The sequence below is a fragment of the Hylaeus anthracinus genome, unplaced genomic scaffold, assembly GCF_026225885.1.
Source record: "Hylaeus anthracinus isolate JK02 unplaced genomic scaffold, UHH_iyHylAnth1.0_haploid 3, whole genome shotgun sequence".
Lineage (NCBI taxonomy): Eukaryota > Metazoa > Arthropoda > Insecta > Hymenoptera > Colletidae > Hylaeus > Hylaeus anthracinus.
Window position 1 is genome coordinate 2278134 of NW_026535284.1, and position 15971 is coordinate 2294104.

At 35.3% G+C, this 15971-nt stretch overlaps 1 protein-coding gene across 1 annotated transcript in view; it reads right to left on the reverse strand.

Annotated features, from left to right (window-relative positions):
* Positions 1-15538, reverse strand: part of LOC128894243 (sodium-independent sulfate anion transporter-like) — a 31757-nt gene extending 16219 nt beyond the window's left edge. The window contains exons 1-6 of the mRNA XM_054155883.1: positions 15087-15538; positions 10374-10555; positions 6294-6489; positions 5986-6206; positions 2572-2716; positions 2284-2448 (exon numbers count right to left, since the gene is read on the reverse strand). Of these exons, the coding sequence (XP_054011858.1) occupies positions 2284-2448; positions 2572-2716; positions 5986-6206; positions 6294-6489; positions 10374-10555; positions 15087-15123 (946 nt within the window). The 5' untranslated portion in view covers positions 15124-15538. The remainder of the gene's footprint in view (positions 1-2283; positions 2449-2571; positions 2717-5985; positions 6207-6293; positions 6490-10373; positions 10556-15086) is intronic.
* Between the last annotated feature and the right edge of the window lie 433 nt (positions 15539-15971).

A 15971-nucleotide genomic window follows, 5' to 3' on the forward strand; every position in this document is an offset into this window, starting at 1 on the left:
AACGGTCTACGCGCGCTCTGATTGGTCGGGGTTTTCGCTTAATATCTCCTTAACAAAGCCCCATCCGACATTTTTGCAAAGGAAATTGTTGTTCAGAATCGTCTCAGCTACCCCCCATTTCCGGCTCCTCCCCGAGTTTTGGGACACCCTGTATATGTATAATATTTGTTAGTGGAACGAATTTAGTGATCTCACAAAAACTGCACCATGCCAAGTCGGTAGGCATTCTTGACTGTAAGGTGCCAGCAACTTACTAATTAAGTAAACAGTAGGTGGAAAGAGGATATGCTAAGTGATTAAATAAAAAGTAGGTAGATAAAGAAAAAAGAAGAAAAAAGAAAGATGAACAGTTTGTCCAAGTTCGTTTGGCAATGTGAATAATCCTCTTTGCCCTAGTTTCGTTTTGAGAAACAGAGAGGGTCTCTTGAGGTTCCTCCTTGGTTATTAAATTTGAACCGTGTACAACCTAAAGGAGCTCCATTAACCCTGGAATACAACACCTAGACATGAACTCGGTAATACTCTATCGGGAAACTATGTATATCAGCCATGAAAATAACGAAAAGTAGTCTTGACACGTGCCAGTGAATAACATAACAGCTTCGAACAAGTTGAGATCATGCTGGACGATTAAAGTAGCAGCTCTTAAATAGCTAAAGCAAAAATTATTAGAGAATGGAAAATCCCACTATAGTATACCAAAGTTAAAGTAGAGTCGAAATGTTGTACGCTTTCGTATGTATATTTAAATGCATGTATTTTCACGTCCTTTCTGCCTTAACATTTATTATATATAGTGTAATCCCGATAATTTGGCATACTCGGGATTTCGGTAATGCAGGATTATCAAATATACCGAATTATTGAACTAACCCAAGATGGCAATTTAAAAATACGATCACAGTTAATATAATAATTCAATCGGTTTACAACAATAAAATAAAACATAGAATATAGAAATTATAAATAATAAATTATATTAATTTTCTGCGACTATTTAGTGGTCTAATTTCACCATCATCCATAATCACGTAACAGTGTTCGGTAATAAAGCAATTACATCTTTCATCATCTAATCAATTAATTGAAACATTATTTGAAATTAACTTCAATTTTAGATGTTAAAGAAATATTTTAACTAAAATAAACATTTGATTTTACTTAAAATCAATTATGAATTGAAATTAAATTTAATTGCCATACAAAAGTGAGGATCAATTGCCAATTTAATTAAAGTGTGCTCGACAATGTTACGTAAATGCCACGTGAACGAATGGCGTTTGTGGAGAATCTAACCCGTGATAATTGCTAAATGTCGTTTAAAAAACACGATTATAGCTGAGTTTTGTGTGTCGGATTATCTGAATTTTATTGTATAACTTTACATGTCGCCAAACCGAAAACGAATATTGTAGTGTTTACACAAGATGTTAAGAAGAAAGGGTTCAGACTAGGGGTGTGCGGGATTCCCGAAAATATTCGGGATTCTCGAGTTTATGAGGGATCCCGAGTTGATTCCAGATTTCCGAGAATACACGAGATCCCGCAAAAATCCGGGATTCCCGAGAATATACAGGATCTCGAAAGTGTTCGGGATTCCCGACAATGTACGGGATACAGAATAATATCTGGGATTTCCGAAAGTGTTGTTATTCTTGAAAATTTCAGCAATCCGAATGTACGGTATTTCGAAATTCCCGGGAATCCCGAAAATTTACGGGACCTCGAAATTCTCGGGAATCTCGAATGGTTTCGGGATCCAGGAAATTCATAGGAATCTCGGATGTATTCGGGATTCTGAAATTCTCGGGATTCCCTCCCGATCTCAGGAGGAATTCCCGTCCCGACCGGGATTCCGTACACCCCTACTTCAGACCCTTCAGGGCGGATAGTGCTCGTGAAATAAAGGGAAAAAATTCTAATAAACCCCTACTATTTTTGGAGTATTAATAGAACATCAACAGAAGGAATAGTAAGGTCCGTCGTTTTTATATAAAAAAATTTGCAATCAAAGGCGAGTAAATAGTGAAACTGATAATAATACCATTTATAATACCGAAAATAATTGTTTATATCCATGTCTAGTAGGATTTTCTTCCTCCATTTGACCAGTACTATTTGCTCTGAAAGTTCTAAATCTTTCTTTTAACATGTATTACTATTTATCGTTACCGACTACAACCAAAACACAAGTGTTACTATAACTCATTCATTTCGATTAATACGAACGGATCGCTACATTTGTTCCACCAATTACTTACACAGTTTTAACCTATACCGTACCAAAAGCTTTCGCTATCGCCATATGCTCGATGGTAGATACCACTGGAATGGAGAAAAGCGTCGTTCCCATCGCCGATACCGTTTCCACAAAATCATACGTGTGATTTTTGTGAGTAATCGAGAAGGGTGGTGGGCCAAACGGTGGCAACCCTTCGCCCATCGTTCCTGAAAATCGTTACCAATTCTCTTCTATCGCTTCTGTTCTCGACGATTGACGATTGACATCCGCAACAAAAATTTCAAAAAATTGATTTCGCGGCAGATGTAGAGTTCGATTAGTGATCTCACCAGTTAACCTGAAAGGTTCTTGTCCGTTCGCGTAAAAAATATACGCTATAGTTGTCCCTACGATGACCACTAAAGCGTTACGCGCCAGAGTCACCGCCCACGCAATCTTTTGTTGCCACGTGCCAGTTCGTCGTCCAGGTAAATTCTTGGGAATATTTTAATAGAAACATTAGATATTTGGAAGTATATCGCGTTCTTTTTATTCTTTCAACAACGGCAGCCGTAAAACTAGAAACTATTTAAAATGTCGGCTAAGTTAAACAGTCGGCAGAGTGGACTCGCGGGCGGTTGAGAATTATAACACCTGGCAAAAAGTTTTCCGCCAAACGCAATAGTACAAAATCGTACGAAAATACTGTAATTATTTAAACGCAAAGTGCTGTAATATAAACATAAAACGAATGGGAATGTTAGCTCGGTCTAATATAAAGTAAAAACGAAAAAAATAATTTCAACTTTGTTTGATATCAAAGAGAAAATAATGAAAGAGCACAATGGTACTTGGAAAAAGTAATTGTCCATATTGCAATCAACATTATTATTTTTAATATTTTCATTAGATAATATTTTGTGACGTTTACATGTTATACGTTACACGTGCGGGCATTGAATTTATTAATTTGTCACACTCTGGCAACGGAATTTCTTTTCATGATTTTGTTGTCCCTTGTGGTTGTTTTTATGAATAAAATCCTTCCATATTGTCCATAAATTTTCAATTGGATTAAGATTTAAATAGTTTTGTACTGCCTCGCTATGGTGGGAACTTGTGTTGTCATGTTGGAACATAAAATCTTCGTAATCCTCGGACCATTTCTTTAAACTAGAAACCAGAAAGTGCTCCAAAAGATGAATGTATTTCAGAATTTGTATTTTAGATAAAAATGCAAAATTTTCTTGCACCTTTAACTGACATATAACCAATCCCTCTCTGCTTAAAAGGTATCTCTGCTTAAAAGGAGGATGCTCAAAAACCTTTTGGACTTGCTTGAAAACGAAAAATTTATGCAAGACCGATTACAGAGTCACCCACGGAGCAAAAAACTTTATCATTTTTTCCTAAAGTGATGAGAAAGTTCCTTTAAAAATGGGTGGAAACTTGTTAAACTGATAATGGTCGTGCTCATCTATGTATGTATATCTTATGGATTATCGTCATTTTTTTCAGATATTGAATCATATTCGAAGTAATTAGTGAGGAAACTAGCAGGAACATCAACTGAAGACTGAAATCCAGTATATACAGGGTGTTTCATTTAAATCGGAGTAGTTTAACATCTCATGAGGGGATGAAACTATCGGAAAAATGTTTTCACGAAAGTTATTTGGTTCGAAGGGGCAAATTGTATGGAGTAAATAATTTTGTTGTAAGTGAAGTGGTGGGGGAGATTTAAAAAATAAATTAATTTTTTTTAATGGCAACTTATACAATTTTTATCCATAATAATGTAGCATTTGTTTAGACAAATTCATGAACCTACATACGTGGACATTTATTGTAACATGAAGCTTTATATTGGACGTTGCATTTAGTAAATATAACACAACATGCCAGTCAATCGAATAAAAATCTTTTTTCCCTTTTTCAAAATGTTCCATCTTTATTCGACTGATTGCCGAATTGCGTTAAATGTAATGACTACAAACTCCAATTTAAGGCATTCGTCGATTTTTGTTTGAATTGGATGCATTCTCGATTGTTTGTCCTTGCTACGAACAAATACCTTTTTACAGTACATTAAATATTTCCTCTTCCAATAATAAACAAAACTTAAAATTATTTTGTTTGTTTATACTTTATGTTAGACCGATTTAATATCCTCATGCGTTTTATGTTTGCGTTATAGCGTTTTGTATCTAAACAATTGTAACTTTACACAATTTCTTATTACTGCGTTTGGACGAAAACCTTTTGCCAGTGGTTATACTATCGCTATACTTCAAACTTTTATTTGTAATTATTTATTAACGTAATCAGTAAATATTTACGATCAAACAATACAGATATCGGCGACATTCGAAAAACACAGGGTGTGTACTTCTTACGTAAGTCGTTGTTGAAGGAATATAATTATATATCTTTTCGAAAACCGAGTAAACGACCGCGATTAGGAGAGATCGGGGATGAAAGTAATAAATTGTAACGTTCACTGTCGTTTTGTTTCGTAATTTTAAATTCTAAAAAATTTTTAAAATAATAATTCACTAAAGAATATCGCTTAGGAAACGACGTTCTAAATGAGAATACCTCTTTAAGGTAGAATCGATATTACGCGCGAATCCACTGACTGAACGCAGAACAGCGGCGATAGATAGCAGTTGAGGATAGTTTAACTCTTTGCACTCGAGGGGACACTCAATCGCCATTAGTTTTTATGCGGTAACTCAAGTGGCGATTAAGAGGCGACAAATTGTTTTACATTAGATTTCATTGAATCCCAAAGCGTTGATAGCAAACATGTATATCTTTTGCAAATTAACTTTTACCTAACACCTGCCAATACTATTTTTCGGTTTAGATCATATACAATCAGTGTAAACACTCTTATTGCGCATGTTTATAAACGCATAATTTCGTATAGCGCAAAGTATATCTCCCCGATCAGTTGATAATGCGTTAATATTAAAACTTTTCTTTCTCTTTCTTTTTCTGTTCCGATAAATTTTGCTGTTGTTGGTATCCTTGTTATGTAAGGCCTTTAAAATATTTCCACTAAATCATGTTAACAAAATTACAAAATTACCGAAATTAATAATCGTTTATATTGGATGATTGCATAAGTTCGTGCCCGATTTAAAAATGAAGTTCAATGTGTAAAATTTCAAAGAATATGATTTTATTAATCAATTATGTAGTCGCCATTCTTTTTTACGATCTAATTTTGCACGTGATATTATAACCTATTCAGTGCGTAAACCAAACCAAACAAAAACAATGGAGTTGTCATAGCAACGTCTATGACAATCGGGTACGAACTTATGCGATCATCCAATATTACACATCAATTCGTTAGGTTCATTGAACACGAAACATTAAGGGCGGTATACTTTTATTTTCAGCCAAAGAGTTTTCAAAATATTTCTACCAAATCATATCGCAAAAATTTCATAATGATATATTTAGTATTGAATAATAGAAGTTAATATTATAATACGTTACGTTAGTTTGCGTGGAAAGTGATTTTATGTCAGCTGTGTGGAATTCGACAAATAATCGTAAAATCTTTTGGAGTTGCTACTTTACCGCTGGTGAAAATGTCGTCGAGTACAAAGTGTTAATCATTTCGCAATGGTATCTCTACGAATACTTTGGTATCTTTGAAACGTGATTCGAGTAGCATTCGAGTAGTCCCCGTAGCCCGATTCGATCGATATTTTAATCGTAATCGCGCGATCGTTGAGATAATACAATACCTTGAGTGCAACCAAGACAACAACCGTTCCGATGCTCAACACCGTGTCTTGGTATCTGATCTTATCGAGATTCCTGAACACTTTCTGCAAGGCATCTACAAGATCTTCGCTTCTGACGGGAATACCCAACAAAGAGTTGAACTGCGAGGCGGCAATGTTGATCGATGCGGCCGCCGTAAAGCCAACAATTACCGGCAGCGAAATGAAATTTAATAAGAAACCTGAAATCCACGGTTCACGTCGGATTCGTTTCATTGCTCCAGAAGATAGATCATCTAAATAAATCTCCATCGATCCGATCCACTTACCCAGGTGAAGCACCCCGAGAGCCGCGATGATGCAGCCTTTCAAAAAGGCGAGTAACACGGCTATATCGGGACCGTAATTTGCCACCAATGGCTGTACCATTGTTGCCATGATAGCTGTAGGCCCGATGGTAATGTTCTCGCACGAACCAAGGATAATGTAGATGAACGACGCCATGAAGGATGCGTACAGTCCATACTGACGATAAAGAAAACAAAATTCCGCGTGAGGCTAAAACGTTCAACTTACTATGGATAGTAATAATAAATTTTATTATTATAAAAGGGTAATAATTACTTGTCGTGTATTTGATCCAAGTGATTTGTTTTACAAAATGCGATTCACTCGGACCGCGGTTATTTTGTTCATGTCATTGAGAAAAACTACGTGTAATAATATTTTTCCAATCATAGAGATGTTTCTATTATGCTGTAATTATTTACAAAACTATAGTAGTAGTTCTTATTAAATATAACGAAACTAACTATTTATAATAAATGTATATACCTTAGAAATAGGCTATTACAAGTCGAATAGGCTAGTACGAGTCGAATATCGGCCAATTTATCAATAATGTTTCTACGAAAAACACGTGGACATTAGTGAATCGAAGTTGACGCAGGAAACATTTCCAGAAATATATTTGTTTCCGATCTCTGTGGCTAGAACGTAAAATTTGATTAGCCGTAATAAAGGAAATCAAGAAATCGAGATCTCGAGGAGATCTATTACTTGAGGCAGTATTTCTACCTAGAAACTTTGAGAAAAACGATTTTTTGATTTTGACATTTTCTTAACGTACAACATTCCAAAAATATCCTATAAAAATTTCCAGGTAATCCGAGAAAAATTGACGAAGCTCAAATGTTAATCAATAAGTTATCCATTTATTATGGATTGGAAATTCGACGTAATTATAAATCCATAGAAAAAATAAAAACTGCAATTTGGGCCACGTATTGTCACTATAATTCAACAGATGAACATCTGCATCATAATAAATGCGCGACTGGATCAGACTCGTGTGATTGGCACCGTGCTTCTGCAAGTGATACACAGGAGTCCTTTAAACACAGTTATAAGTCTCTCCCTAAAGTTGTCTTGTACGCTACCAAACCTATCTATGAAGATCTCAGCACTTAAAATTTATTAGAGAATGCGTCTGCAGGCTTACACAAAAAAATAATGGAAGTTGCTACCAGTTAATGTGAAAAATCAGTTAAAAAGTAATATCATCTGGATATATTACGGTAGAATTAACGATCTACATTGCGACCGGCACTTTTTAATGACAGCACATTTGCCTCATCAATGATGTTACAAGCTGTGGGGGCATACAGTTGACCAAACGTCCATTTATACAGAGCGAAGGAAGACGAACTCCGAATTCAGAAAGTGGATTACTGCACACAACAAGCAACTCGCGAGGCGAGACAACGTCGTAAACAGAAGCAAATCGGCATGTTGGAAGCTACAACTGCTGCAGAAGAACTATTATATGAATCTGGAATATATGACTTACTCTAAGTTGAATAAACTAACTTTTTATTTAGCTGTAAAATATATCTAAAACTTTAAACTCGTTTTTCTCAGATTTGCATTTTCAAAACGAGTGACCACTATATCTCGGAAACTACTAGATCGATTTAGTTCAAACTTTTTAGGCTTATTTTTGAGATCAAAATCTAGTCTTAATCGGGAGCTTTTCTTTTTTTTTGCCAAGCTTTTATTTCACAGACTTGTTAACAGAGATAAAAAATTCCAGCCAATGGATTTTAGAAATAAGAAACCAATAACCGATATACAGGTAGGCTTCCAACAGATAAACTGTCAAGACAAGACTCGTATGAGTCTTCTCAGGTCGTATTAATTAATTTTTAACAATCAATTAATTTGTGCTCTCTAAAAGTATCAAGAAATCATTATTACTTAGCAGTCAGGAAATGTTAGTTCATTGCAAATGGATAATCTGATAAAATTTGCTATCTTTTATTACACGCTTTTAACAAAAGAAAAGGAAAACGTGATAAGCACGTTATAAGTTCGAAACAATGTTGATAAAACTTATCAGCAATAAAATAGTAGATGTTACGTAGACGTAACTCTGAAAAATATTAACCTCGGGTTTAGCAAATACGAAAAATCCCATTCGTTCAAAATTGTCACATTTTCTCAACGACGTCTTTTTTTTTTAGCAAAAGTAAATATTATGAGAATAATTTGTTCTATTCCACTATACATATTATTTCCACTAACATGTCTGTAAACTTCAGTTTGGGAGACATTAATCTAAGAGTATGCCCCTTCAGAAAACAATTATTACTTGATTAAGAAAACAATCTATGACAGACATATCAGTTATCTCATTAACTACTGGTTACAAAATGTTCTTTAACTCGTGTACTAATACCATCTCGTTACATCCAAGCTTACTTTGTTATAATTGCATCAACCATTAATTTCATTGATGTCAATTTCTGTGTTATTTTGTAAATATATTTCAAGATTGTCTGTAAATGGTATATACTCATTCTCTGTATAAATTTTACCAATATGGTTCATAAAAGTTATCGAAGGGTAAATGTCTAGGAAAGACCCTTGGGGAGTTCATTCGTTGCGACTACAATAGGAGTTGAAAAAGAATGACTGGTCTTAACAATTTGATTTCTGGCAGATGAATAGCTTTTCGATAACGAAATATTGTGAACGAAACTCTAGTAGATTATAAATTTGTAACTGTTTTTGTTACTTAATATAATACTTATTTAGTATAAAGAACGAACGTACTGTAAATAATATATGTATAATATAAATAATACACAGTAAATTATAGCTATAATTCGTCTAAATTCACTCTAATTTAGTATTAGGTTGTCCCGAAAGTTTCTTTCGCGAGTTGCACTCAATTATTTTATGTGGTCGTGTTTATATAAATAGGCAATCTAATTTCACAGATATTCATGTTGTAACAATAATGGAGCAAAATGAATCGTGCACAATTCAGTAATATAACATAAAACATAAACTATTGTGCATGTATTACTTATTAATAAAGCGAAAGAAACTTTGGGACAACCTAATAATTAGTCTAAAATCACTAAAAAAGTTTTCATAGACAACGTTTCATGGAAACCCATTTTGACCGACTTTTTGTGCCACCGATGTATTTACATTGTCAGAGACTCATATTAATATTTGACTCTATAGTACTTTATTCACTATTGCAATGCACATCTGATCAGCATTAAATTGTAATATTGGTTGTTGTGTAATATGTGAGAACGGATCTTCTGTTTAACAAAAGTGCAAATTTTATTTATTTCACATATCGAATTCACGTATAATAAACAATTTACTAGGCAATATATTATTCCTGTGTCGTGTTGATATTTGGACACTCGATACATTTCCATATTCCTTACAATTCTTCACCTTAGTAGACGGTTACGACTGTTTATTACAAAATATCTGTTATTGTTTGAAAGTCGACGTGGTCATTCATAATTTGTACTATGGTGAGAAAACGCAAAAACTCATCCTTTGATGTGCGACAATTATCGTGGAAAAGGAAAATTTGATCGAGAAATTAATAAAATTTGTAATTTAATTGAGAGTACTGTGATGGATATTGTACAGAGATATAATTTCAAAGATGGGATAAATGAATTGCTCAAAAAGGGAACCTAACAAATTTGTTGACTGAAATAAACGTAATATAGCCAGAAAAAAAGTCATGGATTACCTGGCCTTGCGTTAAGTTCTGAATTATTTGAAGAGTCAAATTCTGTGTGAAATGAATTGAAAAAATTACCAAACGTACTTTAAGACATACTTAAACTACTCTGACAGTTAAAAAGAAATTAGAAAAATTTGTCTTTGAAAATATAAATCACGAAGACTTAATATTTAACCTTGTAACGCGGTTTCTTTAGTCGAATCATTTTTCTCAGGCGTGCATGGAACGGTATAAGCTTCTGTAACGGCAGCGCAATTATTATACAATATAGTACGCGGTACAGTTCCTGTCGATCCGCAGGTATAAATCCATACTGCTGGGTAACCATTGTTACTCTTGAGCTTACCTCAGGACTTAATCCAGCGACGATACCGTAAGCGATACCCTGGGGAATGGCAGTCAGGCCGACCGTGAAACCTGCCAGAGCGTCTTGAGGCAGCCATGCGAGTTTATAGGTGGTCGCCCACGAAAAAACTGGTACCTTCCGTTTTGCGTACGTACACAAAGTGTCTCTGGTGCACCAAGTCACTTGAATCACAAAAAAACGCAGGCAATTTCGTTATTTCTCGAAACGAACTCGCGAGCATCTTGTCTGACCAGCGTAGTAAAAAATGAAGGAAAATGAGTTGCAATAAGAACAACTGAACCCAAGAGGAAAGGTAGCCACTTTGCATTTACAGTGGAAACTAGTGAAAGGAACAATTAACTTGTATTTTGTTTTTACATTTCGTTGAAACCGATACTTTTTTATTCAAATTATCCCTGCTTATGTGTTACTTTCACTTTGAGGGCTAAGGTCACCGTAGAATTTTGAAAAAATCAATTTTTTTTCTTTTTTAAATGATATCTTTAAAATCAGGTACGATAGGTTTTATAACGTGGAAAAATGTTTAAGTGTTTATTACATAAATAAAGTAGTCACGCCATAACGTGCCTAACGTATCTGCAATGCCTCAGTCATCGAATGAATGGAAAATAGTGAGTTTTTCCTGCCATTTAGGAAGTTGTGTGTAAAACGTGCAAATTTGTCATTTGCAAATTTGTCAAACTTACATTTTTAATTGCCTGTTTATTGACAAAGGTCATATAATTAATTGTCGAAATATTTTTGTGATGCGTTTATTAGGAATCGATGTAAATGAAATGGTAAAACTTTGTGCCTTCATGAACCTTCCATAACCAATTTATCACTCATTTTACGATGAAACTCTTCGCATGATTTCTGACGCAACAGAAGTTGTTTGTAAAAAAAATGACAAATCGCAAAAAGTCTTGATAACAGAACTACCGGAGAGATATGCTCTACAAGATGCAACAGGTTTAATTCCGATTGGTCAAACCATCTCGGTGTAATCGGCGAACATACCTTAAAAAAAAAAAATAAAAAAAAATATACATGTCGAATTGAATAAACTACTCCTTTTCGAAGTCGGTTAAAAAAGCAGAGAGACAGTAGCGCGAAAAGTAAAGTCTAATTGTAAGTCTGTTGAAAACTTCAATTGCACTGTGTGATGGAATATGGGGGAAACATGATTTTTCGTCGATACGTGGATTTGTGCTGCTTATCGAATGGTGTACCAGGAAAGTGACAGATATTTTCATAAAATCGAGGAACCGTCTCGTACAAATAGCAATGAAAGTTTCAATACTGCAGTCTTGTCGTCGATCTCCAAATTAATTTCCAGTGGCAAACGTTCACTTGATATTGCCGCAAATATCGTTATATATGTGACCAATGATGGGTTGTCAAGCATACTGCAGATTCTGGAAGCATTTGGCATAGCGAAGGGGTCAAATTGCTGCAATTGTTGCGCTAACGCTGACGCGAGCCGCGTCTGGTTTTCGGAGCGATCGCTGACTGATATTGCAAAAAAAGTTCTGAGTATGTTAATGGGAAAGGTCGGCTGTGTAGTGAATGCGTTGCAAACTAGAGATAAATCAAACATTTCTATCATAAACTCTTATGTAAAACTTTAAACGCGTTTTTCTTGTAAACATGTTTTCCAAAATGGCCAAAGGCATAACTTCAACAGACTTTGATCGATTTACTTGAAATTTCAACTGTAGCTTTAAAATGACATCGTCTACAGAAAAATGTAGGGATTGTATGTTTTGTTGTACTGTTTAAGCTATAAACAATTTTTCATGAAATTTTTTTATCGAACGTCCATAACATTGACAAAATTCGTTCAAAAATTCCCTACGTCCTAAAATTGTCTCGAATATTATTATTTAATTTGGAATATATTAGACATTATATAATAGATATTAATGTTCCTTGGAAACAGTTATCACGAAACTTTTATTAGAAAATGTTTTAAGAAGAAATTTAACCACATGCCTGTATTACAACATACCTTTACTTGACAATCTAAATCTAATACATACAGAATATAATAAGGAAACAAGACTTTCAAGACCAATCAAAAGTTTCAAAGTGTACCTACATTGTACATAGAAGTGCCTGAGAACTTTCTTCTTGCGATGCTGAGCGTATCTGTTCCCGTTGCACAAGAATTTCTATTTTTATTTCACATAAAGTTTATTCAAAATAGACCTTTTATTTTGGAGGACTTTAATTTTCAAGACCTTTTATTTATCCGTTTTCATCGGAACTTCTTAATGCGAGAACTTTTCTTATAAAAGTTCCGTTTCAACTGTTTCAAAGGTACCTATTGAAAAAGTTTCATAACGGTTCTGGTAAAAACAATTATCTCGATAGCTTGTACCAAACTCGTAGAAATCGAGTGGAACGTAACACATGCTCCTTGGAGAAGAACTATACAGGGTGTCCCAAAAGTCGGGGAGGAGCCGGAAATGGGGGGTAGCTGTGACGATTTTGAACAACAATTTCCTTTGCAAAAATGTCGGATGGGGCTTCGTTAAGGAGATATTAAACGAAAACCTCGACCAATCAGAGCGCGCGTAGACCGTTCGAGCGGCCGCGGTAGCGAAGGCTACGCGCTAGGCGGCAGCGTCAATGTCCTTCGATGCACGTCGAGTCACTTGTTCGCGTACAAGCGCGGCCGCCTAGCGCGTAGCCTTCGCTACCGCGGCCGCTCGAACGGTTTACGCGCGCTCTGATTGGTCGAGGTTTTCGTTTAATATCTCCTTAACGAAGCCCCATCCGACATTTTTGCAAAGGAAATTGTTGTTCAGAATCATCACAGCTACCCCCCATTTCCGGTTCCGCCCCGACTTTTGGGACACCCTGTATACAGTGACTCTCATTAATATTCGGATACAATCTGTCACACAAAACCCCGTACGTTATTGCTTTCCATATAAAATTTTAATGAGCTCGGGAATCAATTCTCTTTTAACAAGTTAAAACACGTACTGTGGATGGAAGCAACGTACAATGTATTTATTTATTTTTTTACATAGTTAATAACGTAGAGAGCAATGTCTAATTTGAAGTATCAGTGAAATAATCATATTTGTTTGATCTAGAAAATCTGTCGAATTTCCCACTATTGTTGTATTGTCGATATTAAAAATACCATGGTTACATTCCTATTAACTGGCAGACAGAAATACAAGTATTTAACAGAAATATTAGATATGTTAGATATCATTGAAAATCAAGTAAAACTTTTAATTTATCAGAAAATGCTTTTCGTTTTTGCGGTGTCTAGAGGGCGTCGTTCACGTATTGTGCACCCTTTGGGACCCTGGGATAGTTCGTGATTGGTAATAGTTCACTTAACGTTGAAAAAGAGCCGTAACGACGATAGAGTGGCTCATTAAAAGTCCTACATAAATAAAGTAAATCGCAAGGAAAGATTAATGTTTGCCAAACGCTTTGTTCCCAAAGGATAAAAGTGCTGAAATGATATATTTGCAAACGAAAGCACGTTCAACGTTCTAAGTTTGACAGTCTAAACGAAGAAATCGGAACGAAGAATTTCAAATCCATGAAACACGATGCACGAAGTCACATGATTAGATGGTGTACTTCAACAACAAAGGCAAGCAAATTCGTTTTTGTGAACGGAATTTTTAATCGAGGCAAATATTTAATCATTTTAAGAGACAATTTAGTAAGGAATGTTATCGACACGAATGCACGTAGCGCTACTAAATTTTATCGGAATAACGAGATAAAACATAAACTGTGAATCGATCGGAAATATTTAATATTTAATTGCCAGAAATTGAAAATTCCTTCTCCTTTATATTTGTTGGATTTAATTCCAATAAAGAATCTATTGCATTTATCGGATCACAATATTTGGAAAATACCCGTAAAAAATAAAGGGGAATTACAAAAATGGTTAACAAATATGTGAATTCATTCTTCGTACGATTATTTGTAATACACTTAAACGTTATCTCAGTAAAATCTCGTTAATCTAGATTAATTGGAATTAGAGAAGTGAAGGACAGGATAACTTGAAACTCATTTAAATGAAACCTATGTGTTATTACAGTGTTAGAAGACAATACGAATGCTGTACCACAGATTTTTGCAACACTTCAAACTATGTCCTATACTTTTCCGTGCAGTTAACAGCATAATTAGAATCAGGTATTAGACTAACTAATGACTATTTAATTTTAGAAATTGTTATACTTAATAAATTTATTGTTTGAATCTCATTGAAATATGACTAATAATTATAATACAACCAGTGGCACATTTACCTGTACGCAAAAAACCCTAATACTCCAATTAAAGGGAGTCCCCAAAATTCAATATTTCAATTATGAATTTATTAATTACATAAATACAGGATGTTGACACTACGGTTTTAAAAAAGAATTCACGAACTCCATACACATTGCAAGATGTGAAGATCCCAGCGTATACTCTTTAATGCATAGTTCTTCAAGGATTACTAGTATCCTACTTACTCTAACAAGGAAATAATGACGGAACTATAAGTGCTCGTATCATTTTTATACTATCATTTCGAAACTGTTCTTTACGCGTTCTCTTACACGACTGCCCGAAATTTAATGTTACCTTGACCCTCAAGAAAGTACAATGCACTTCTACCTATAATCCAACATTAACCAATTTTCCATCGTATGTCATCAAATATCGCAAACTCACTTTTCTCACGTAAAACACTCCACATTTGCCGGGGCATGCTCAGAATTGTTGTTACGGATGGGGGACACGAAAGAACTACTTCTTATCGAACACCATAAGATTTTCGTTGAACGTTCACAGATACGATCGCGTTGCTTGTACTATATCTTCGATTGTCTTGTGAAACGATAGTCCATTCGCGAACGTTCCGACCGTTTTCTCCGAAGAATCGTGCGCGAAGATTCCTTCATGGATCACAGTCGAGGAACAAATGCTGAGACGTGCTTAGATCATCGGTGTAACTCAACTCGTACACGTGTTGTCCCACTAGATTACAAAGCAATTTCAGAACACGTAAAACCGTCGACGCGTCGCGACACGAGGTGAGCTGGATACCAAGCACGAGACGTTTTCTCCAGCGTTCCGGTTTAACGAAGATCGTGGTTCCGTATACATTCGATAAATCGCTGAGGCGCCGACCGCCGGTATGTATTTATCAACGCTCTCCCACTTCGTTCCGACTCGACGATTTGGTAATCGCAACAGCGGATGCCAATAGCGTTCACGCGATTTTATCCGAGATTTAACCCGGGGGGACCTTAAAGGGGGGACTTCGACGATCACCAGAGAGATTGATCTTTGGGATTTTCGTGTGCCGGGACGATCCTATTGCACTTGCTCCCTCGAATGGCATCTCGTAGGACAACTTTGAAAAATAGTACTTTGTGGCAGTGAATGGGAAAAAGACATTTCTGTATAGAGTGCATCTTTATATTCTGAAGAAGTAGGGGATAATGAATCATGGTGATGGGAGTTGTGTAATAGACATACATATACAGAGTAGAGGATACAAATTCAAAGACGACGAATTATAGATTTATTTTATACATGTGTCATACAAGTGCA